General features: G+C 37.2%; 1 protein-coding gene across 1 annotated transcript in view; it reads right to left on the bottom strand.

Moving 5' to 3' along the window:
* LOC140232672 (palmitoyltransferase ZDHHC3-like) overlaps positions 1-24365 on the bottom strand; it is a 66356-nt gene that overhangs the window by 12695 nt on the left and 29296 nt on the right. The window contains exons 4-5 of the mRNA XM_072312778.1: positions 8260-8405; positions 6460-6535 (exon numbers count right to left, since the gene is read on the bottom strand). Coding sequence (XP_072168879.1) covers positions 6460-6535; positions 8260-8405 — 222 coding nt within the window. The remainder of the gene's footprint in view (positions 1-6459; positions 6536-8259; positions 8406-24365) is intronic.

Raw genomic sequence — 24365 nt, 5'->3', positions numbered from 1 at the left:
TAACTGTTTTCTGAAAGAATTTCTAACAAAGGCCTCTTTTGGGGAATAGTTCAGAGATTTTTTACCTATTACACTAAAAGCAGGGTTTTGAACTAAAAGTGTGATTTCTCACCAGTAAAAGTTTGATTGTACCAATAATAGGGTCTAAGATTCCAAGACAGATGGAATAAAATACTTTTTTCAATGTGGAATGAGGAAACAGTAATATCTGTTGAAATGAATATTCTAATAAGTAAACTCTCACACACTGTTGAGGTTGCATATAGAGAAAATTAGTTTAGTCCTAGTGAGAGCAATAATAACAAACAGGCATTTATGCTTTCATATTTTCACCAGCTCATGCCAAGTTCAAAATAACCTTAATGAAAATGAGAATGCCAAGCCATCTGCCCTGATACCAATATAATCATTCTACTCTCTCACTCATCCTCTTCTCTCTCTCTCTCTCTCTCTCTCTCTCTCCTCGTTTCTGCCTTGCCATATATAACTACATTGAGATTTTTTTTTTTACTTTCATAATGTAGAGCAAATCAATAAGCACCTGCCAAACAATATATGCTTTCATTAAATGCATTTGTCTGTTCCCTCAGGGAATTCCAATATTGTTAGTCTATGAGAGAAGGGAACAACTTAAAGAGATTTCGAGGGTAGCCTCCACCCGCCTTAAATGTCTGATCGCACCACCAGCAATGCTCAAAATCAATTTTGTTTCACCCTTCGTTTCTCCTTCACCCTTCGTTTCTCCTACACCTCTCGTGAATGAGACTGAAACCGATCACTCTTTGCCGGTTCACCAACTATGCCATCTTTGGCTTTACCCAGGCAAAAAGGAAAGCACAAATTCCTACTAACCCTTTATAATCTAAATCATGTCATTAGTCATAATACATGTAACATTAGCATTAAATTAGTGAAAAATTACATCTCACTTGGCTTTGACATGCGAGCTGTTCTTTTTGATAAAATCTCTTTGAGATCTCAAAGAGATAAATCTCTCTGATAAAATCTCTGGAAATACTAGTTCTCTCCTTGAGGACTGACTGGACATTACTCTATACGCCATATTTTAGCGAGTCTAATTTTTCCTGAGTCAGGACATCTCGACAATTTTGTGAGTGAATTCACGATCATGGAGTACAGCACTGAACAGAGAGATGTATGCGTGCACGTTACATTCATGTCCGGATGAGAGTTGATATTTTCGCATGTTTTAAATTCACAAACAGCACCCCATCCACGAAATTCGCAAAAATAAAAACTTCACAAAATATTCAGTGTATACAGTAGTTTCACTGAATGTCTGCTCAGCATTAGAGTCAACATATCATCCTGGTCAATGACAGAGAGAGACCAATTAATGTTTTACCCGTTGATGACAGGCTGACTTTGCTACAACACACTTTTTTCGTAGACATCTGCATTATAAGTATACTCTGGACTAGTCTTCAACGGGTCAATTAATTACTCCTAAAATGACAGACAACGAAACATCCTTGGATGAATGTGTCATGAGGTGGCAGGAGGCATTCAGTACAGAAATGCCTACAGTCATATCTAGGCCTAACCAACATTTCAACTAATCTGCCTGTACATGTAAGACTAATAAGAAGAGACACTGACATATGAAGAGCACATAAGGTCAACTGTTATAACAACATTCCACATTATAAGAAAACTGCTACGATATTCAATTATAAGCATCAGCCTATAAGCTTCATGAGATCTGAAGCAAATGATGTTATCCATACTGATCAGTCAAGAGCCCCACCGAGCAGTACATGCCTTTATACCGGCATTCTACCAAGGTGTAGCAGATGAATGGATAGGATGTATGCCATGGAGGGAGTGATGAGAAACACACATGTCAGTGAATGAGAAACATGACAAAGGAGTCCATTCTAATTCTCACAGCTGTTAGCACCCCGCTGTTAGCACCCCGCCTCCATCATCAAAGTCCGTACACGCATACATACACATACACACATTCAATCAAGCACTTAACATTTTCTAGCCAAGCTAAGATATGTAGTTGTTGCTTATCTAAATTTCCAGTAGTAAGTTGAATCTCAAGAATACTGTACTTATGGTTTCATATCTTGTATGGAAGGAAAGAAGTGTGCCATTCACACAAGAATTCAACTGAGACTTGCAGCATAAACTAAGATAAATTAACTGTGATCATATGATTAATTGTTGTACAGCTTTATACCACTCATGTTCCCTATGGCATATCTTTCAGTGTATGATCCATATGTTTGTCCCAATGGAAAAGTTTCAAAAAGGAGGAGACATTTACTAATAATGATAGTAATAATGATAATGATAACAACTGTGACTAACTACACTGTGTAAAGTGATTTAATACACTGTATTAAGAGAGGTGTCACAAAGCAGTATGTTCAAAATAGACTCAAAGTTCAATGGATATTTTTCTTCACACAAATCCATATTACTTTTGTTGTATTTTCCTCGTATTTTTCTTACTAGAATTCCAGCAATAAGACATTTGATGGCAAGACTTAACACCCTACATTTTTACTTCCAGTACTTTTTTCCCCAAAATTTCATCCCTTGCCCTTGTCATAATTATGATGGCTGAAAAAAAGATATGTACATGTCATAGGAAACACCACTAGACCGACCATGTTTCGTGGGAAAAGAGTGTTTTGGGTCATCACTTCGACGTGACTGTATGACCTGTCTTCTTAATATGTGCATTCTCTTATACTCACTTCTTTCCAGGATGATCCTAATTCATATTTTTACACACACTGAAAATCTCTTCTCCTTTCTGCTCTTCATTCCTCTTTTCTCCCTCAGTCTATATACAACAGTTTTCTTGATTGCTTATTGTATATCAACTTTATTTCTCTTTCTTCAGTCCCTCATCTAATGATAACCAATTATTAAGATTTCTTGATTTCTTGAAAGCTCCTAGCTTTATTTACTCACTACTTTTTCATATTGTTGAACAATCTTTTTTTAAGTTGTTGCTTCAGCTTCCATCTAATTTTCACATCATTACTTTATGTCATGTTTCACTCTCAATTCCTTCTTCATTCCAATGTCATCTGTTTTACACCTCCCTCTATTCACCAATCACATACATCACTCTCATTCCATTCAACTCTGTTCTCTCCAACAATACTTCCATTACTCACTCACTGGAAATGTAGGCATTCATCATATACCAGCAATGTGTGTTCTCTCTGCTCCGGGAACCTTTCATCAACAGCACAAATTTCTAATTCATATGTCATCTCTCTCCCAAGTGAGCAAATGGTATGAAAGACTGACTAGTGTTTGCTGAGGGCAAGACATTCCCAGCCATGTTTGCTGGTGAATACGGGAAGGAGAAGAGCAGAAGACATGTGGAAAGAAGGATGGACATCAAAGGGCAGAACAGGTATTGATCGGTTTGAAGACAATCTATGCTCCAGTAAAAGACTGTGATGGGCAGACCTAATTTGGGTTTGTAGGTAGAGGGGGTGGGGGAGAAATATGGGCAGGCCACATTTGGGTTTAAAGATAGAGAGAGGGGGAGAGAAATATGGGCAGACTTTTTGGGGTTTGAAGGTAGGCAGAGAGAGGGGGGAAGAAATATGGGAAGGCCTGATTTGAGCTTGCAGGTGGGGGGGGGGAGAGAAATGTGGGTTTGTAGTTAGAAGGGGGGAAGAAGAGATAGACAGGGAGAGACCATAAAGAGAGGCAGGGCCAAGGTGCTTCTAGATGTTATTTTAATGATTCATTCAGAGTCAATGCTAGCTAGAACATGAAATATTGTCTTTTTTTCCACTCCAAAACAAGAAAACCTCCTTCATGCAAAATTTGCAATGAATGCAGCTAATGGATTGAAAAGTAAAACAGGACTTTAGTGTGTGCATAGAGACAGGTGTAGCCTCACAAAAACTAAGATTTGCATGAACTACCTGCAAGAAAAGACCATACATGCAAATTGCATAGTACACATAGATTCAAAACAATGTTTTATTTGACTTCATGAAAACTACATATAACACCTTCTTAAGTTGCTACATCTTGTAGCGGAATAGTAATTGGTCAATCTGTACATCAGCAAACTATCAGTACGACAAGTGTGTGTATCTTTCAGAAATATAAAGTTTGTTTTATATTCAACAGCACCCTTTACTACATCGAAGGATATGTTATTATCACTGTGATCGCATTAACGTCCTATATCACGGCACAGACCAGCTGAAGAACAGCCATTGGCTGAAGCAGGTTCCATGCTAAAATAAAGTAAACTGAACTGAACTGATCACCTGTATATCTTTATATTCATAATAACTTATCATCACAGGGTAACAAGACTTTGTATCTCAAATTTTGGTGAAAATGACTTTTTTTATTAATGGTCAGATAATCAGTTAAGTGATGTTCTGTCTAAATCCTAGCTGTCTTACCCCAAAAATGAAGCCACCATGGCATGTCAGAGAAAAGGCTATCCCATTTGATAATAGTGCTTTGGCTGTCATGTTTTTGTTTTGCTCTCCTAAGCATATGACATTGTGTACATACGAGGTCTTGTCACCCCAGCGACATTATGCCTCTTGGCCTATTAATACACAACATCAAAATTCTTTCCAGCTGTAAGACTTTTCTTTCTCTTTTCTTGATTACATTTCCATCCTGTCTCTTTCTCCTCTCATATTAGTCTTCTCTGATCATCATTCTAGGAGTAATTGACATGATGCTCACATTTTGTGCTCTCATTGAGTGAAATTTGGCCTTCCTGTTTAACATTCCCTCCACTGTTTCATGAAATAAATTCTTCCAACTTTAATTCATTGATTACATATGTCTCCATGATTGTAAATGCTGTCTTCAGTACTCTGATATGTTTACTTGGATTCAGTCATCATGACACCTTGTCCTATCTCTATTCTCCCCATCGTCTTCCTACATTATCCATTGAACTATTCATTTTCTTGCTCTATCCACTCAACTTCAGTGACCATTACCAATGGTCAACCTACTCAGAAAGAAAAACTTTTCTTTACTACCAGGTAGAACTCATTAAGTATGGTATCTGGCTAGAAGATCTCTTCTGACATGTAAGACAGCATGGATTAAGCTGTGTCATTTTTTGGCAGACCTTCATTGTTTTTCACTACGATTTTCATTCTCTTGTGTTCCAACAGAAACATGCCTTGCTCTAAGCTAGTCTAATACTAACACACATGATACTACACACCTCAAACAAGATAACTCATGCATTTCTAACATATTCATGAAAAACTTGCAGCAATAGATTGGCCACACGGAGGCTGCACTGAAAGTGGCAGCATAGTGATTTCAGTGAATTAGTGTGTATATCTGTGCAACCAGTCATAGACAATTCAACTTCTGTTCTCTTTCCACTCAAATGAACTTCTTACCAAAGTGTGCATTTTCTAAACCCCTAAACAAGCATGCCATGATAGTACACATTCTCTTTTCACTAAGATGAGAGCAAAGGAAGCAAACTGCAGCCACCATACTCTCTGAACATCTGTTGGCATTTACTTTCAAATTGACATCTCTTTCAACAAAGCTTTCAACCTTATTTCAACTTGTTACCCCTTGCATGCACTTTTCTCTCAAGCTCTGCACATACACACATATATGCACATGCACACATGTACATGTTTACAGACACACACATGTAACTGCAAATTAAATAAAATATTTCATCAGAAAAGGGTCTTCCAAAAATTGACTATCAATTTGACATCAAATAGATTCCCACTCTGTAGTGACCAGAGGGTATATTGACCACACACACCATGCACAGACAGTCAGCCTAAATCTGTTCCATGATAAGTCATTTGAACCAGCATGCATCCAATCCTCTGCTTCGGCACTCAGAGGAAAAATGTCAACACACATGCTTTTAGTTCTATTAGGGAGCAATTGAGTGGGGTAGAAAGCTAACTAGAATCAATTGCTCAGCCTGGTTACAACCTGCTGTTGAGTCTCTCCTGGTCTCTTTCACTCCAGCCCTATCTCTCCATGGCAACAATTTGATTCTCTCTTCTATATGTAAATGACTGGACGACAGGATGCAATCTGAAACTAATCATGATTCCCTCAGTGCATCCAAGTCTGTTCCCTCTGCCCAAGACGAGAAAAATTATCTGTGGTGTGGCACAATTTTATTCACCTCCAGAGAAATGAAGCTCACTGCACTCGTTTTCATTCATACATAACATGTTCCAGTTTTTTACTTTAAAATAAATGAAATACTTATAATGTTCAATCACTCTCTCCTAATCTTATTCATCAAATAAAATTCCATGACTAAAAATAATAATGACATACAAACAGTAGAAAATAATGATGGAGCAGGTTAAATATACATGTACGAGTACAGACAGAGGTGTGTAACAACAACAACAACAACAAAAAGAACACACACACACACACACACAACTTTAGGAAAAGTCAACATGTACTTACCGTAAATAGAACAAAGTATTTCTGATTTGACTCTCCAACACAATTATTCACCCATGGACAGTGGTGGTCCATTTTCCTAGTTGATACAGGGAGAGGAAAAAAGGAAGGAACAGTACACAAATATATCAAAATCACTTATAGGTCAGAAGACAACTTTAAAAACAAGATTCATATATGACCCAGTTGTCAACTGGAAAGGATATTTTGCAATCCTTTGATTCACTCAGAAATGAAGCAGCTTCACAAAGGAGGAACACACACATACTAGCATAAACTCAGGTTAATTGTTGGTGCGTAGTGGGAGAGTACTGCGTTAAGATCATTAACACATTTGTTGATCACATCAACATTGATGTCAATTCAATAATTTTTCTACACATGCAACAGTCTTATCTCATTGTTGGACAGACTGGAACAAAGAGAACATTTAACAGAACAGCCTTCTTGTTACATTACATACTTACTTCCTCCATGCTAACAAAATGAAATTATCTGTGTGACATGAGTTTGCTTCTGTCCCGCCATAAAAGTTAATACAGTGGAACTTCCAACTGAAGTGCATCACATCTTTTCAGATTCTTTGTTTTTTCAGCATAACTGAGTGATATGCTACATTCTTGGCAAAAAATTATCTTTAGAAAAGCACAAAAAGTAAAACTGAAATATTTGATAAAGGGAAATTCTGAATGAAAACTAATATACATATATAAAACAAATATTACATTTACAATATTACTTTATTCAGGCTTCAATAATGAATTGCCTTATTAGTATGTGTGCCAATAATCCAATCCAGAAACCAGATGAGAACACTTGGAAAGAAATGCCAAGCTTGTAATGTAAATAGATGTACAATGTAGAGTAGTCTGACATGTGCTTTGTGGGCTAAGATGTTTGATGGTGAGAAGAAATAACACTGACACTGGCAGACACAGAAGAGAATGAAATATCCTGCTGAGTTTGGCATCAGATTTTGAATAGCATAAATGGGTCATGAATCAATCTGAATCAATTTCTTGCATGTGCATGAGACTTTAATCTTATACAAGGCAATGTGCAATACTATGAAAAAAATGATAATTTTACGAAGATTAACACTTAAGGGTTTTTTAATAAAGACAATACAATATCTTACAGTTATCATTTAAGAAATTATACATAAGACAGTGATTGTGACAATAGTTTTTAGTGTCCCCTAATTTCAAAGTCAAATTGCCATCATGAGAAATATTTACTCAACTAGAAAATAATGTAATGAGTTAATAGAAGGCAAAATGCAGTGAATTTTCCATACAGAGTTCTTGAAATATGTCTTACATAACATTATGAACTACTGTACCCAAAGTAATTTGGATTGCAGTTTTCACTGTAGGATAACACTTATATGCCTTCAAGGACAAACCACAAAGTGGCTTAAATACCTCTTGTAATCTTCACTGCTCTGCTAACCTGCTAAATGGTTGAAATTGATAATTTGTAAATATTAGCACAATATAAATTTCAGTGTACATTTCAGCGCACAAACTTTCAACAATAGAAGGTGACTATCAGCCACATAAATAGTAAAATGACACATGCTGCATTAGAAATTGACAAAAAAAAAATGGGAGGCACATTATGAGCACATATCATATCATGAATAGAACCACAGAGTATGGTAGAGTAAGATGAAACATGGTACAGTAAGACAGCCTTATTATGAATTTCAACACAGTTATGGCTCAACTATTGTTTACCACAGGCCTTCTGAGTTCACATACTGATTTCATTTCTTTTACGTAGAAAGCAAAGATATCTTACTTGATGCATCGTTGACAAATGCTACAATGGTGTGCCCTCTCTGGTTTAATACTGATGCACTTTGGACAACGGTACACCACCTGGCCGACCTTTAACCCCAGACTGTTCAGTTGTTCTTTGGTTGCATTGCCTAGGGGAACAGCACCCTGTGAAAATAAAACAAGAGTTTATTGGGTGAGGATTGTATTTACCTGTTGGCTAATAAGGAAAAAAAAAACCTATGATGCTGTGGGATAAACAAACTGGAAAATATTAAGTAACTTACATGGAAACTCACTATGCAGTAGAACACCAAATTGCATAAACAGCCTGAGCTGGCACTTGACCTTACAGCTATAAGTACTGACAAACTCATATAGAAAATGTTTGACAAATCATAAAATGCCATGTTAGTTTTCTTGCTGTAGACGTCTCATCTACTTCTCTCCAGAAGTCATGTGAGAAGAATGAAATCTGAAGCCTCCCTCTTCTAGAGGCAGGTCCTCCAACAGACAACAGCTGGTATCAGGTTAGATGGCAGCAACCTAAATCTGGGTTTCTTTCACAAACAATCAAGAGTAACTAACTCACAAGACTGGCTCACTCCCATACGATCTATCAAATCCATGTGCAGGAGCTGAACTTTTCATGGGTTCTTCTTTCATCCTCATACACAATGCAGGAAATTTCAATGTTCAAAGAACTTTGTTACATTTTTTTTCAACTCTGACCTTTTTCCTACTTGGGGGCAGTACTACATGTGATCTGATGAGGCTAGGATAGAGACAGGGTAAGGTGAAGACAGACAGGGAGAGACTGAGTTAATCTCACTGACTAGATACATTTTATTACATAGGAGTTGATCTGTCCCTTTAATCTCCCTTTTAATAAGTATAAGGTAGATGAGAGCATAAATGACAGATGGAAAGAGAGGTTAACATCTGTTTTCTAATACCTTGGTTTGCTCTTTCAGCTGGTAGTGTGTGAATTAGAGGCAGCTCCTTACCCAATTTTTAATCAAAAACAAAACAAAACAAAAAGACCATTGCTACATAGAGTAGAGGGCACATTCACTATCAACAGTCTTGGGGAAAGAAAAATATCTATATGTGCATGAGGATGTACTCTCAGTTGTAGAAAGCAAAGTTACTTTGCTTGTAGTCACAGCCAATTCCCCATCTCCCCCCCCCCCCCCATACAATTTTATTAATGACTGCCTCTCCAGGTTACTCTGTACCTATGTACAATGGGAAACTCTCTAGCTTGATATTTCCTTCTATCCCTTTTCTTACTCATAAACAGTACTATCACTACACCAAAAACAACAACAGCAGCTCACAGCTATTATCAGTGCCCACGTATAGTGAAATGACAAGGCGATGATTATAAAGGCAATGTCTGTATCAGGTATCGCTCTTCACATTATCCTCCAGAAGTCAGTCCAGAATCTCACCATCACCATCACCCCACCCCACCTCATCCCCTTCTTATTCTGTATCCTCGCTGTTTGAGAGTCACACCTAAACAGATCCTACTTAAAAAGGCCAAGCTATATCCTCTAAACCCTCATCAAAGAAGCCCACCGTTTCCCAAAGATACATCCATACATGATCAACACAAACTATTTGCAAGTCTGACATCATTTTCCTTAGTTTTCCATTTCATATGACCTTTACTATGGAAAGTACCATTCTGATGCAATCTTTGGATGTGATTTTATGGAAAGTGGATGAGAGAATCTACAAAGACTGTTTCCATTGTTTGGTCAACATCCAAAGTACAAAGAGTTCATGTATTCATGAATAAAACTCCTAAGGTAGGTGCACTCTATCTGAAATATATCTATTTATATGTTTGTTTGGGTTTTTTTTTCAAAAACAGATTAGCATTTTTTGGTAAAGTATGTTGACTCTACAGTGCTGTGCTACTTGAAAACTAACAAAACATGTCCTATTGCCTCCATAATTCATATTTTAATAAAATCAAACTGCAAGTTATCTCTGTTATTCCTACTGATAAACAGAGATGTTTTCTCTTCATTTGTTGGTTGATCAAGAGCTCACTGCTTATGCTCACTCATGATCTCTACAATCTTGATATGAGCAACATATGAGCCACTCCAAGACTGGGAACAGTGTTTGTCAGTAAATATCACTTCCAGGGGGCTGTCAGTAAAGTTACTCATCTTTAAGGATTTCTCATCTTAACAAACGGATTTCTGATCTTAACAAAAATAAAACTTACACCATCATTTTATTTTCTTACTAATCAGGGTGTTGAGCACAGGTTGTAAGTTCTCAATATTACTGCTATTTCATTTTGTTTGTAAAAAAAAATTAAAAATGTATCTTTCTTCATATCCATAATAATCACAAAGTGTGTGTGTGTGTGTGTGTGTGTGTGTATTATAATCACAAGGTGTTTGTGTGAGTGTATGTGTGTGTTTGTGCGTGTATGATAATCACATGGTGTGCGTGTATGATAATCACATGGGTGTGTGTATGTCTGTGCACACCCACACATGTACACCTTTCTAATCAGACATTTAGTAAAGGTGTGAAGTAAGTTAATATCACACATTATGGAAGCACAGTGTATGAGTACAGTGACTTCACATCTGCATTAGATGACTGACAGTGTAGTGACCTACAGTGTATATGGACAGTGTAGAAGACCTACAGAGTAGTGATTTATAGTGTAAATGAATTATAGTGTAATGACTTACAGTGTAGATGACTTTATGGACAGTGTACATGTAGATGACTTACAGTGTTGTGACTTACAGTGTAGTGACTCGCAGTATAGTGACTTACAGTGTAGATGACTTTACAGTGTAGTGACTTACAGTGTAGATGACTGACAGTGTAAATGACTTACGGTGTGTGATAATGACTTACAGTGTAGATGACTCTACAGTGTAGTGACTTACAGTGTAGATGACTGACAGTGTAAATGACTTACGGTGTGTGATAATGACTTACAGTGTAGATGACTTACAGTGTAGATGACTTACAGTGCAGTTGACTTACAGTGTAGATGACTTACAGTGTAGTGACTGGCAGTATAGTGATTTACAGTGTAGATGACTTACAGTGTAGATGACTAACGGCGTAGTGACTTACAGTGTAGTGACTTGCAGTATAGTGACTTACAGTGTATATGACTTACAGTATAGATGACTTACAGTGCAGATGACTTACAATGTAGTGACTTACAGTATAGATGACTTACAGTGTAGATGACTTACAGTGTAGATGCCTTACAGCATAGTGACTTGCAGTGTAGTGACTTACAGTGTAGATGACTTACAGTGTAGATGACTTACAGTGTAGACGACTTACAGTGTTGTGACTTTACTTGCAGTATAGTGACTTACAGTGTAGTTGACTCTTAACACAGTGTAGTGACTTACAGTGTACAAGATGACTTACAGTATAGTGACTTACAGATTTGGTAGAGATTAAATCTAAATTAAGTCACTGATTACTGTATCATTGCAGCATGATGCCAAACTGATTAATTTTTGTAAATTAAAACTCAGCATCAATCGTGTTACAAGAGCCATCTGAAATCATGACACAAAAGTAAGGTTATGTTAAGACCACAAAATGTTTTATTTCATGCACACATCATAAACTAGTACATGTACATGTTGATGTATTATTCTCAACTGCGTAAATTATGGCTTGATTGTATACGATGTAATTACCAAACCTGGGAATAATGTGTTATTGATTTGAGCAGGGACCAGCATATTTGTATGAATGAATGAATGAGTAATGAGTAGGTCAGTGAGTCACCAAATCAAGCAGTAATCATTTACTATGCCTCATTTCAATGCCTCCAGTCCTGTGATTTTTCATAATGTGTACTGCAGGCATTTAAGACACCTTGTAGTGGAAATAGCCTTCTTCAACCACACACTGTGATTGTGTGGGATCTTACATGTAGCTCTGACAGATATTTCAAGTAACTTATCCTTATTCAATTTAGTCCAGTCAAAAGACATTGTAACATAAAAGATATTCTCCAGATGAATACGTCTGAACAAATACTGGATAGTCTAAAGAATAAAATCATATAAGTCTTACACAAAATTTAAAAAAATACAGATTTGGGTGAACTTTAAACCTGTTTCTCAATGCTTATGATTGGGTAGAAATGCAGCCTAAATACGCAGTTTTGTTTCAGAGAATAAAATGATCCCTAGGCAGCAATTATCAAAATCAGTGAAGACCTAAAGGAAAAGGCCAGAGAAAAAGAATACAGGTGTATACACTTCTATTTTACCCCCTCCCCCTTCCCCCCCCCCCCTCCAAAAAAAAAAAAAACCCTCATAATGGAGAGTTCACTTGACACACAGCAGCAGCTAATTTTGTGCGCAGAAACATAGTTTACATCCACAGGAGGTCAAGTTTTGGTAACATTTAAAGGGACTGTACAGTACTGGTTGAGGTGGGGATTCATGTTTTGAACATTCCTGTGAGATAATGAGAAACCTCTTATGAAATATGAAAGAGCATGTAATTTTAAGAAGGATTCAACATTTATTTGACAAAAACTGGTTTTCAAATGGCTGAGATATCCAAAAAAGTGATGATAATAAAAGGCAACAGGCCACATCTTTTATTAGGATCTCTTTGTTTCACCTTGTTTTTTTTATATTTCAGCCATTTCAAAACCGATTTTCATCAAATAAACTTTTGATACACCTTAGAATTGCATGCTCTTTGACATCTCATACTGTAGAATGGTTTCTGAATATCTCGCAAAAGGTTAAAAGCTAAATCCTCACCTCAACGAGAACTGTACACACCCTTTAATGTGTAAAATGCAATGTTCTGCAACATGTGAGGTGTTATTTGAAAGTATACACATGTGGAGAATTACATCTTAGCACAAAAGGTTGGTATTATAAATACAAATGATGCACAGGTTTATGCGTCAGTAGCTTATTGTGTGCATAAGGTAACTACAAGGAATGCTTCACTCACGAGGCGAGGGTTAGGCTAAATTCCATAGTTACCACATGCACACTATTCCTTCTGATGCATGAAAAGACACGTACATCATTGTTTTATAAATCAGTGACAAACTTTGCCCGAAATCCATTGTTTTAATCATATTTCTGACATTTGCAAGTCTTTCTTTTTGGATTGTCAAAGATGAAACCATCACTTATGCATGGCTAGTCATCTCTTGCCATGTGTACAAATGTTTGCCAAGTGCCTGAACACAGGCCACTTGTTATTATTGTATGAACAGCAAGCTATATCTTGCTAAGTGTGCGAATGCTTGCTAAGTGCACAAACTATTTGTTACAAGTACGCATGACAACATGTTTACTGTGTCTATTGCCAGTGATCAAGTGAGCTGCCAGTAAAAATTGATTCATGGCTCTCTACTCTCTCTATCCGCTCTAAAAAACACACTGATAAAACCTTGAGCCCAAGATCAAACTACAGTTTGAAACACATGCAGAGATTAAGAGCTTTACACTAAACAGATGGATGAGGCACAGTCATCTATTTGTATAATAAGTAACAATCATGATAAGCAAATTAATGGATTTTTGTGTCCATTTTTTTTTTTTTTTTTTGAGGGGGGAGGGTGTATGCCCTTATTTTTTTTTTCTCCAAATCATGGCTACTACTAAAACACTGAATAATCAATGCTTTAATATCTGCGTCGATTAAGGGCAATGCGCCCTTAATGATAAAAAAGATGATGATTCGCTCAAACCCATCACAATATGGTAGACTCATCTCTAAGTGAGAGGAGAGTGGTGTAGAAGGAAAAAAAAAGGGTCTATCAGTCTCCTGTCTACTGATGAGCTAGCTAACCTTGGAGTCTCAAGAGACCTGAGGAAGGTACGAAGGAAGATTGTCTACCAGTCTCGAGTCCTACTGATGAGCTAGCTAACCTTGGAGTCTCAAGAGAACTCTGAGAGGTGAGGAGGAAGTCGGCCATCTTGTATTTATTGCATTCCATCAATATTTCATGGACTTTTCACAAACAAACTTTCTGTGAAGGATTCTCACTCTCCTCCAAATGGTCACATCATTCAGTTCAAGTAATCCCATATCACCCTTCTCCCATGATACCAACTCAAATCAAGCCTTTTTGCCTGCGGCTGGCTGAGAACCAAGTTAAGCCATACCAAGAATAAGACTGGCTTTTTACAGTAAATATTTCAAAGACAGAAACAACAGAAATCCCCACAGCAGTGTTTGTATCATCTCATGAAACAAACAGTAAATATTTCAAAGACAGAAACAACAGAAATCCCCACAGCAGTGTTTGTATCATCTCATGAAACAAAAATAAATCAGAATTTCCCAAGATGAGCATTTGAAAAATGAAGTTCTACAAAAGTTTGTGAGGGCAGTAAGAGCATTCACAGAGTGTGCAGATTTCATCAGAAGTACTCTGTGTCTCTCCATCAAAAATGTATGAAGTACTTGAATCATCCACTTTTCTGTGGAACAAAAGGAATGTCAGCTGTGTGTTTTTTTGTTTTTTTTTTACGGAGAATAAGGGGTGAGTCACAAGTCAAACATATCTTAAAGTAATCCTCTGGGCATTTCAAAATATCAAAATTACACTTTTCTTTCAGAACAAACAGAAACAAAAAAACACACACAAATAGAAATTGTACTCCAATAGAACAAGACTGCCATTTGTTCTGGTGATAACTACACAATGTACATCAACACATCTCTCAATAAATATATCTTTTTTTTTTTTCTCCCACTCTAAGTTCTCTTCACAACACATTGATGGTTTTTCCTATCTCCACAGAGCACAGTTTGAGTTCCAAATTCTGGCCCAGTACTCTCTACTCACAGTAAAACTTGACCTACAAATTTAACTAATCGCATGATCTGCTACATGCAGTGACTGAAAAGTGTGATCGGTGCATTTTCATCAAGTCCCATTGCGATCTAAAATCTGTTCAAATTGTTCAGGGAGAAATAATGCACAAGAGATATCTCCTTCACTGCACACAGCTAAGCTGCTTTAACGTCTCTAATTCCAATCTCCTGCACATCGATAGACCTGACATTGACACAAGGGAAATGACAGCATGGTGAAATTCTGCTGGTCGATAACAAAACAATCAACACTAAGTGATCTCCTTGTTTGGACACCAAGTATCATTGTCACACTTCACTTCTGCACGAGTGCCATTGCGGTACAACAAAATGCTCTCAGCAGTGAACAGGGTGAGTGATGGAATTCACCTCTTTTTTTCTCCATCCCAAAACCCTTTCCCTGCCCTCGGGGAATCTGCTTTTGCCTCAAAGCCCCTCAAGTGGATACCTCATCAATATCGCATCACTTCAGATGAACTTGATATTGAGTACTTAACAAGTGTGTGTGAGGTTTTTTGCTCTCTCCATTCGGTCTTTCCTCTGGAGACGCCCAAATATATCCATTAATTGACTTTATCCTGCTGGCTACACTAGTCTTAATTCAGACTATATGTAAAAACAAGATGTGAAGAATAAACTAACTTAACCGACCAGTATACAGTATGGAAACTGGATGGCAGAACATTTGACATTCAGGCTGGGGGAACAAACCTAGGTCTCCAACATCAACACAGTTCTTGTCATCGCAACACTTTTTCCCCCCATAACGAAAGCAACGGTTTGCTCTTTTCATCCTTGACTTGATGCAATGTGTGCCAACAAGCCAATTACCCTAGTATCATCATCTCATGAGACCCAAGTTCACCTACAATCTTTGATTTCCTGAAGAAAGATAGTACACATCTATATACATTATTTACCCACATATGAACTTTTAATGCTGAAAACAAACTGTGCTAATTACACGCAATAAGGGATATTTATATTTATACAGTGATAAGTTTGAATCCAAACTCGGTTTATAGTATCAATCCTGCACAGACACTTGTAAGCAACATTTAATAGCTTTTATAGAGATGTTTGAATGTTAATTTTGATATCAGCAATATTAGAGTTTTTCACTGAACAAGTGAAAGATGTCAAACAGGTTCTGTAATACTTCAAATGCACAGATTGTTTCTTCTTTTTTTTCTCAACAAAAGCAGTAAAAGTTTGTACCATGACCATAATTGCTGGATGTAAAGTCATGAAAACATCCATCATCTAAGCTAGAACATGACTCGCAAAAGTGAGATATTTACAATACATGCCTACAGGACTTTTTAAACAATGCAAATATAATACAAAGCATTCATCTTTACAGCTCTGCAAAGTTTCCCAGTGTGTATTCCATTCAGTCAACTAGACTCCATATGGGATAAGATAAAAGACTTGTTTATTTTCCTCCTCCGCTTCATTGATATGCTGTATACTTTCTTCTCTAAATCTGAGAATCTTGCTTTCCTGACGTCTCCTCAAACAGGAAGCTGTATTCTCTGTCTGATTGATTAGCCTGTATCTGATCTACTACAATCCCTGACTAGCATGGCACAAACTAATTAGGCTGCTGGCTAGGGGAAACATTTTCCACCATTGCAGCAAGTTCTAGGAAGACAAACAAAGTATAGCTCCTTAAACTAGAAGAACATCTTGATATAAGGTACAAGAAGATTATCCTAGTTATACTGGTGCATGCATTCAAATGTCAATTTATGCTTTGTGTTCTGAAGATGCAGATGCTTTAAGCAAACATGACATACGAGAGTACAAATTTATCCATTAAAAGGAACAGACATATTAATCTTTCATGTCAGTTAATTCACCTCATTACATTTCAGTTGACAAGCCAGATGCACAAAATATATGTGGTATACACAGTACACTAGTACACATAAATACACACAAACATAAACCCCCACAATCTAAAGTGAATGAGTATTACATTTCCTGGGGGTTTTCAGCACAAACAACTAATTTTCACACTGTCACTGCACAACAACAAACCTTGCAAATGTATGGATTCTGTTTTCTGCCAATAAAACCATTATCGACTTAACTCTTACAAATTTTAGCTGTGCTAATATGGCCGACTTTGTTGCTGTTGCGGATGTTGTTGATGTTGTTGAAGTTGCTGTTGCTGCTGTTTTCAAGGCAGCCAAGGATTCTTATTGACATTATTTATCTTGCAGCACTTCTGTGAAGAGTAAAGTTAAGGTAATGTAAAGATAAGGAAATACATAACAAATTAATCCCATCAGGGTGGTTCTGGAAATGGAAAAAGTCTCCCGCAAAATACCATTTGATGATATGATAATTTACATCAGTTGTTTGATAACATAGCAAATTAATTAATATCTCTGAAAATATACTGTTTTTTAATTGTACAACAAATTGTACTGACCATATCTGGAACAATGTTCTCCTCAGGCGCGGTGGAGCACCCCAATTTGCATCTCATTATCGCCCCGTTCTATTTGAATTTCCAACGGGCATCCACGGCTGCCCGAAACAGTGTGCATGAAAAAGTCAAATCTTTACCTTCTCCTTGTGCCGCTATGCGTGCCGCTAGTAAACTCAAACTTCCCACACTATCTAAGTTTTTAAAAACCTTCCTTCTGATGAAAAAATTATGAAATTTGCTGCACTAGACCTTGAGATATTAAAGCGTTTCGAAAATCACCTCTCGCAAAACATGCTCTCTGTTTTTTTCCGACTGGACTATGGCCAGGCTCCAATGCGTTCGAAATTGGCAACATAAGTTCATCAGGCCTCGTACCATATATGGTGAAAGTTTTCGCTTGGTTCCACCTGTACTTTTTAAAAAATCAACTTGTTTCTACAGGGTTTGGAATAGAAAATTGTAGTCAAAAACAATTGAAAATGACGTCATTTCTTTTCCCGTAATATTGGGCATGCATGGTACGTGAGATTCAGGATTTCGTGCTCATTGTTGGTTTGCATGTGACGCAGTCAATTTTGCTGAGTGTCTCACGGCGGTGACTGCTGAGCTGCTGCCGCGCACGCTGCATGCAGCAATGCGTTTGTGTGCTGTGACATGCAACGCTACAGTGACGCGATTATATATACATGGGACCGACCTGTACGCTTTGCGTTCGTGTTATTTTTGACATCACCTTCTGTTTTTTTCCGACACAACCATGGCCGGGAATATTACGGTATGAACTTTAAAATGCAAGCAGATAAATAAATTTCGGTGTACTTTGTTCGAATGGCGCTTTGGTTCCGCAATCACACTTCGTGAATTTTAGGATGATTTTGGAGGCATATTTTTGGTAATTTTGCTCGCCAGGTTTTCACTAAAATTTCACATTTTATCATTGTCAAATCCTTTAACATGTTTTATGTACATATTCGGACGTGTTTTCAAATTCAAACTAACTCAATTTTAATCCGAAAATAGGTTTCCTTAAATTGTTATTAGCTTGAGAAGTTGTTTACTTTTTCTCAACTACGCGAGTACATGTTGTTTACTTTATGCAAATGAGGCTCGGCTGCCGATGGATTTCTGCGAGATAATTGGGGTGCTCCACCGCGCCTGTCCTGCACATAGAATGCAACAAAGAATCAAACAACTTTCTTGACTAGTGGTAGAATTTTGTATCCCTTTACAGACATGGAAATATCCTGCTCCTGTTGTTTATGTACATTGGATTTCACTATATTTCTTGCCAGTCTATGAGGGGAAAAAAAAATCATCATTTAATGGCCAGTGATGACATGACCTACTGTAGCCATTGTGGTTATGCAATATAGGAAGATGAGATTCCATGTGATCGATCTCACTGTGATGCAATCATGTAGCAGTCGCATGATAGTCAGTGCATCAATACTTCAGTAATGGCAACACTCACTAATACTCAATATTCAGATGCTCTGTTGTCATGAAGACCTTTCATTGCTTGAAATAACTTGAAATACTGTACGAGCTGAAATTTTCGCGGTGGTTTTATTTTCGCGAATTTCGCGAATTGCCTTCGAACCGCGAAAATAACAACACGCGAAAATAACAACGCGCGATTAACTAAGTTCAGTTAGACCCTCGTAACCGCGAAATTAACAACAGGCGAAAATGTCCTCTAAGTAGCAATTCGCGAAAATATCTGTACGCGAAAATTTCAGCTCATACAGTAGTAGGGGTATCAAAATATACCCCAATGTTTGAATCTTTTATACTTTCTCACATACAATAAAAATCTGTTTCTCTCTCTCCCTCTCTCTCTCTCTCTCTCTCTCTCTCTCTATTTTGGTGCATGTCTGTGTATTGTGTGTGATTTGGTTTATTGATATGGAATGTAAATAATTAGCGTAGAGGTAATCTTATGGCTAAATGTAATATTGGCATACCCTGATATAGTAAAACTCATAAAGAAACACTGAAGAATGCTTGTGAGCGCCTACAAGTCCTCTACATCCTCACTAGCTTAATTACGTGTTCTCAAATGTAACCCTACACTAGACAAAGACTGACTGAAAAGCTTATCATATCTTACAACCAAAGTGAGTACATCATGGTCCTTGGTTTGTTTGTGTCATTGAAAATGTCATCTCATTGATATATTCACATCTACCGCTGATTCCAACACACTCCATTCATCACTCCCACACACCACCTGTCCCTCATATTCAAGACTGCATTATTCACAACAGTCATACATCATCATGACCAAATACCTTTCACAGCCGCGTTTGCTACAAAATGAATCGCTAAAAGACCATTGAAAGTGAAAAATGATAGATGAAGTGTTATCACAATCAAATGGACAACTCACCATTAAGTCTCTGCAGATTAGAAAGTCTGTGCTTGTATACATTTGCCTCCGGCATATGGTTCATAATAAGATTTTTTTTTCTTGGTCATTTTCCAATCAATTAGTGCTTGTAGTCTGCCAGTGCATATTAGTGGCATCCTTTTCTTTTGATTAACCCTGAAATCCATTGAGCGTATAAATTCCTGTGAAGAAGTCACTTTTGGATTTGCTAGGGAACTTAGACTCCTGTTTCTGTGCGTGATTTAAACTATGATATTACTTGACCTGTCTCATTCCAGTACACAGCAAGAAAATTAGCATTTTGTCAGAGCTGCCAATTTTTGTAAAAGCCTTTCAGTACTCTGATGGTTGAAAATCAGTAATTTCTATCTTTTTTAGTGAAAATCAGTAATTTCCACCTTTTTTAGTGAAAATCAGTATTCCTTACCAGTGTAATAGAACATATCACAGACACTGATTTCTAAAAACAGTAATTTGGTTGTAATCTTCAGTATTCTTCTCCAATTTCAGTAGAAATTACTGAAAATCAGTACTAGTTGGCAGCTCTGTTTTGTCCATACCAATTTCCTTTGCATAATGTGCTGTTAATAGATCATCTAAATTGGAGTACTTAACATATTGCCAGCCTGGGCCCCTGCCTACCTAAATTAGCATCCATGCCACTCAGTACCTGAAGGAACCCTTGTCTGCATGTATTACCATAAATCACATCACCCAGTTCCCACAGCTCCAATCACTGTACAGAAGTCAATTGAATAGCCCGGCCTGAAGACAGACAATTTACACAATAGCTCCTTCACCAAGCATACCGCCATGTGCCTCTCATATTGGGTTACAGCATATTCATTGCCTGGAAAGTGAATCATAATCAACTTGTGTATATTCACTTTGATAAAGCAGCAAATGGAAACAAGAAATTTCACTCAGCTGCTATTAGTAACAGAAATCTGGCCCGACAACCTGACACCAAAGCTATCCAATCAGAAATAGATGGAGACAGTAGATTACTTGCAGTGACCATGTGGCACAGTTTTGCAATAAAACAGTTTTCCAAGTTTAATGGACAAGTTCACCTTAATATGTGTGGTTATTGAATGAATGCAGTGAATATAAGTACAACACATCAGTAAAAGTTGGAGGAAAATCTGACAATCTGTTCAAAATTTTCAAATTATTGAAGTTTCAGTGCTGCTATCTCTGGATGAGAAAACTACTACAGTTTGTGATGTCACATGTGTAGAATGGTATAAAGAATATATAAAGACAATTACACATACCCTCACTTTCTCTCACATAATAAGAGAACACCTAAGTTGCCTCTTGCATCACATAAGCAGGGGAAATAATATTACCCTTGACATATGTCAGTAACAAGTGAAGGGAAAGTGAATTTTTCATAAAATTTAAATTTTGTGGAACTCTCTTTATATTTTATTCATCATTCTGCACATGTGACATCAAAAACTGTAGTAGTCTTCTCATCCAGCAATCACAGCAATGAAAACTTCAAAGAATCATAATTTCTGAATGGATTGTCTGATTTTCCTCAAACATTCACTCAAACATCCAATTTTGAGAGGAGGTTTTTACTACCTGTTTCAAAGAAATATTGTTCATTAAGATGAGACAAATAATTGCTTTGGTAAACAAATATGCTTTATTGGTAACACTTATTGATTTTTCAACTAGGTCTACATACATCAGGGTCAACAAAAAGAATCACAGATCCTTTCTGAAGATGCCTTCGCTAAGAGAGATTGATAATGATAAAATGGTCATGGTATATCCAAGATGAGCAAGATAATTATAACATTGTTGACAAGGTGTTTACAAGCAGCTGGTCAGAGAGTTTACACTGCCTTTATCCTACAACAACAACAACACAACACAACAAAAAGAAGAAAAAGACTCTCATCAATGCAGCAAATAACTATAGTACAGAGACCTGGGCACAGTAATGGCTTGCTATAAACATCTGGAGGGAAGATTTGGATTTGGGGTTGAGGTGAGACATAAATCTAATATTCAGTGCTGAATTTCCACACTGCTGACCAATCCACACAAAGTTTTTCTCAACTTTTGCTGCCATGAAGCAATTCAAGCAAATATTCCAGTGAACTAATAGATGCTATGGTAATAAATGAAGGGAAAATAGGTCACTTCTCTCTGTGCATCTCAGTCTCTGTTTTTCTTGTATAGCTAAATGTAGTCTTCCATCACACAAACCATCCCAGGACTTGCTTCAATTACATGGTACAATGTCTCAGAGAGTCTTTGCCTTCAATATTAAAGACAGTCATTACACAAAAGCCTATACCAGCTTTGTGAAACATGATATCACATGAAACGGGATAACATTAGATATCATTAATGACTGACATCATACATAGTTTTGCAATTCTATCAAATATACAAGCAAAAAGCAATGTACATGTAATACTTCTAAGAATATTGAAAGAAAAAAAAATTCTTTTTAGAAACAGGAGAGCCACTTCCATTTTGGAGTATATTTGGGCAGATAATTAAGTGCATCATTATCAAAACCCATTTCCTTATGCCTTATTCACATCATTCAGACTGTAAATTCATGCAGTCTAATCTATGGAATGATTGAATAATTAATGCACAGACCTACTCTCCTGACTCACTTGGTAGCAGGCATCCTAAATGGCAAAAGGTTCCCATCAATACAGAACCCTAACAGCCAATAAGATGGCAATCAGAGGATTTTTATTAATATTGCATTTATATCTGTTCAATTAATAACAGATCATTCTCAACTTTATCACATTGATTTTCCTAATCTATAAAAACAAAATGTCAGTAATCAGTATAATGGCATGTTGAAAGTATTCCACATTTGCTTTGATCTCAATGAATTCTGCCGCTAGATGAAATAGAATTACACTCTAGCAGGCCAAGGATATATATATATATATTTTTTTTTTTACCAGCAGGCATGAAGCGAGCACCATAGATCGGTTGGAGGATTATGTGTACAGTTGCAATACAATCATTTAATCTATCATGTCCAACTGTGGTAGAGATTTTACTAAGAACACTTGCATAATTTCATAACATGACTGGGTTTATTAATCTCTACCAGTCAGTATGTGATCCATTCCCGCATTGCCTTGATAAAAATGGAGACATTACAGTTGGAAAAAAAAATTACATTAAAAAATCTGCATTTAAGGTAATATGGCTTAAAAACTAAAAGGTTTATGTTTCTTGAAATTATGAGTTTGATATCTTACCGCTCTCCCATTTGTTCCCAAAGTACAATAAATGTCTTGAAATGTGAAACTTTCAGATACCACGAGGCCTGTGCCTCCCTGCATACATGCCTACATGTGTAGATGCTAATTACATGCTAAGCACACTTCATTTCTACCAGACACATGACTCCAGCACCATTATCTACTACTTTCAGTCTGGTGTGGCACCATCTATACTGGGAGCAGGTCACATCAACTCAACTCCTCAACTCCTACATGTACATCATCCTCTCTCTCTCTCTCTCTCTCTCTCTCTCTCTCTCTTTCCCATCTACAAGAAACAAGTATCACACCTTACTCACCGTGGTAACAGCCTCACTCCCCCTGAACCTCTCCTTTTATCATCAAATCCACTTAACGATCCTAAAAGGGCTACTCACTAGAATGGGTCAATGTCCCATAGGTTGGGAAGATTCACTGATTTGGAACCAATACTCCTTAGGTGTCAGTATCTCCCCCAGGGTCTGCCCTTGCCTTCCACGACACCATGCTCTGTGTCCATCTTAGCTGAATTAATGGCTTCATTAAATGAGCTCAGGGACACTTGTACATGAAAACAGAGAAAGCTTTAATGCAACTTTAGAAGGACAAAAAATTTATCTGCTCCCATAACTTATTGCCACACAAACTGCAAAGGACCTGCAAGTACTTTGCAGTCCTCGCCAGGTTTCCAAAAGATTTACTCCAGTGTGGCTGATTAATGAATTCAGAGCAGGTCAACCATATTTTTTATCATAAAATCTGCAAAAAAATTATTTCAGAGTTTGCTGGATAGAAATAATCATATCCAGTATCAGCTGCTTGAAAGACAGGATCTTGCTCTCAAGAGCAATCACACACACATACATGCAAGAAGAATTTTGTTAACCCGTTGAGGAAGAGTCTCAAGTATACTCACACAAGTGTCTATGGGAAATGCGTGTTGTAGCAAAATCAACCCATCCTCAACGGGTTAGCAAATAATCTTGGCTCTGGTTTCCTAGGAACACAATATAGTGTTCTCATGCCACTGATTTGCTATGGATGTTGTGGCTTCCATATTGAGGACAAAGCTTTCAAACTGCAAAATGCTGGGTATGATGTAGTTGTTTTGTTTTTAAGTCATCCTAACAGCACATGCTGAAGTCGCCCCAAAGCAATGTTCT

This window comes from Diadema setosum, chromosome 9, assembly GCF_964275005.1.
Source record: "Diadema setosum chromosome 9, eeDiaSeto1, whole genome shotgun sequence".
Taxonomy (NCBI): domain Eukaryota; kingdom Metazoa; phylum Echinodermata; class Echinoidea; order Diadematoida; family Diadematidae; genus Diadema; species Diadema setosum.
This window is presented reverse-complemented; position numbering and strand designations above follow the sequence as displayed.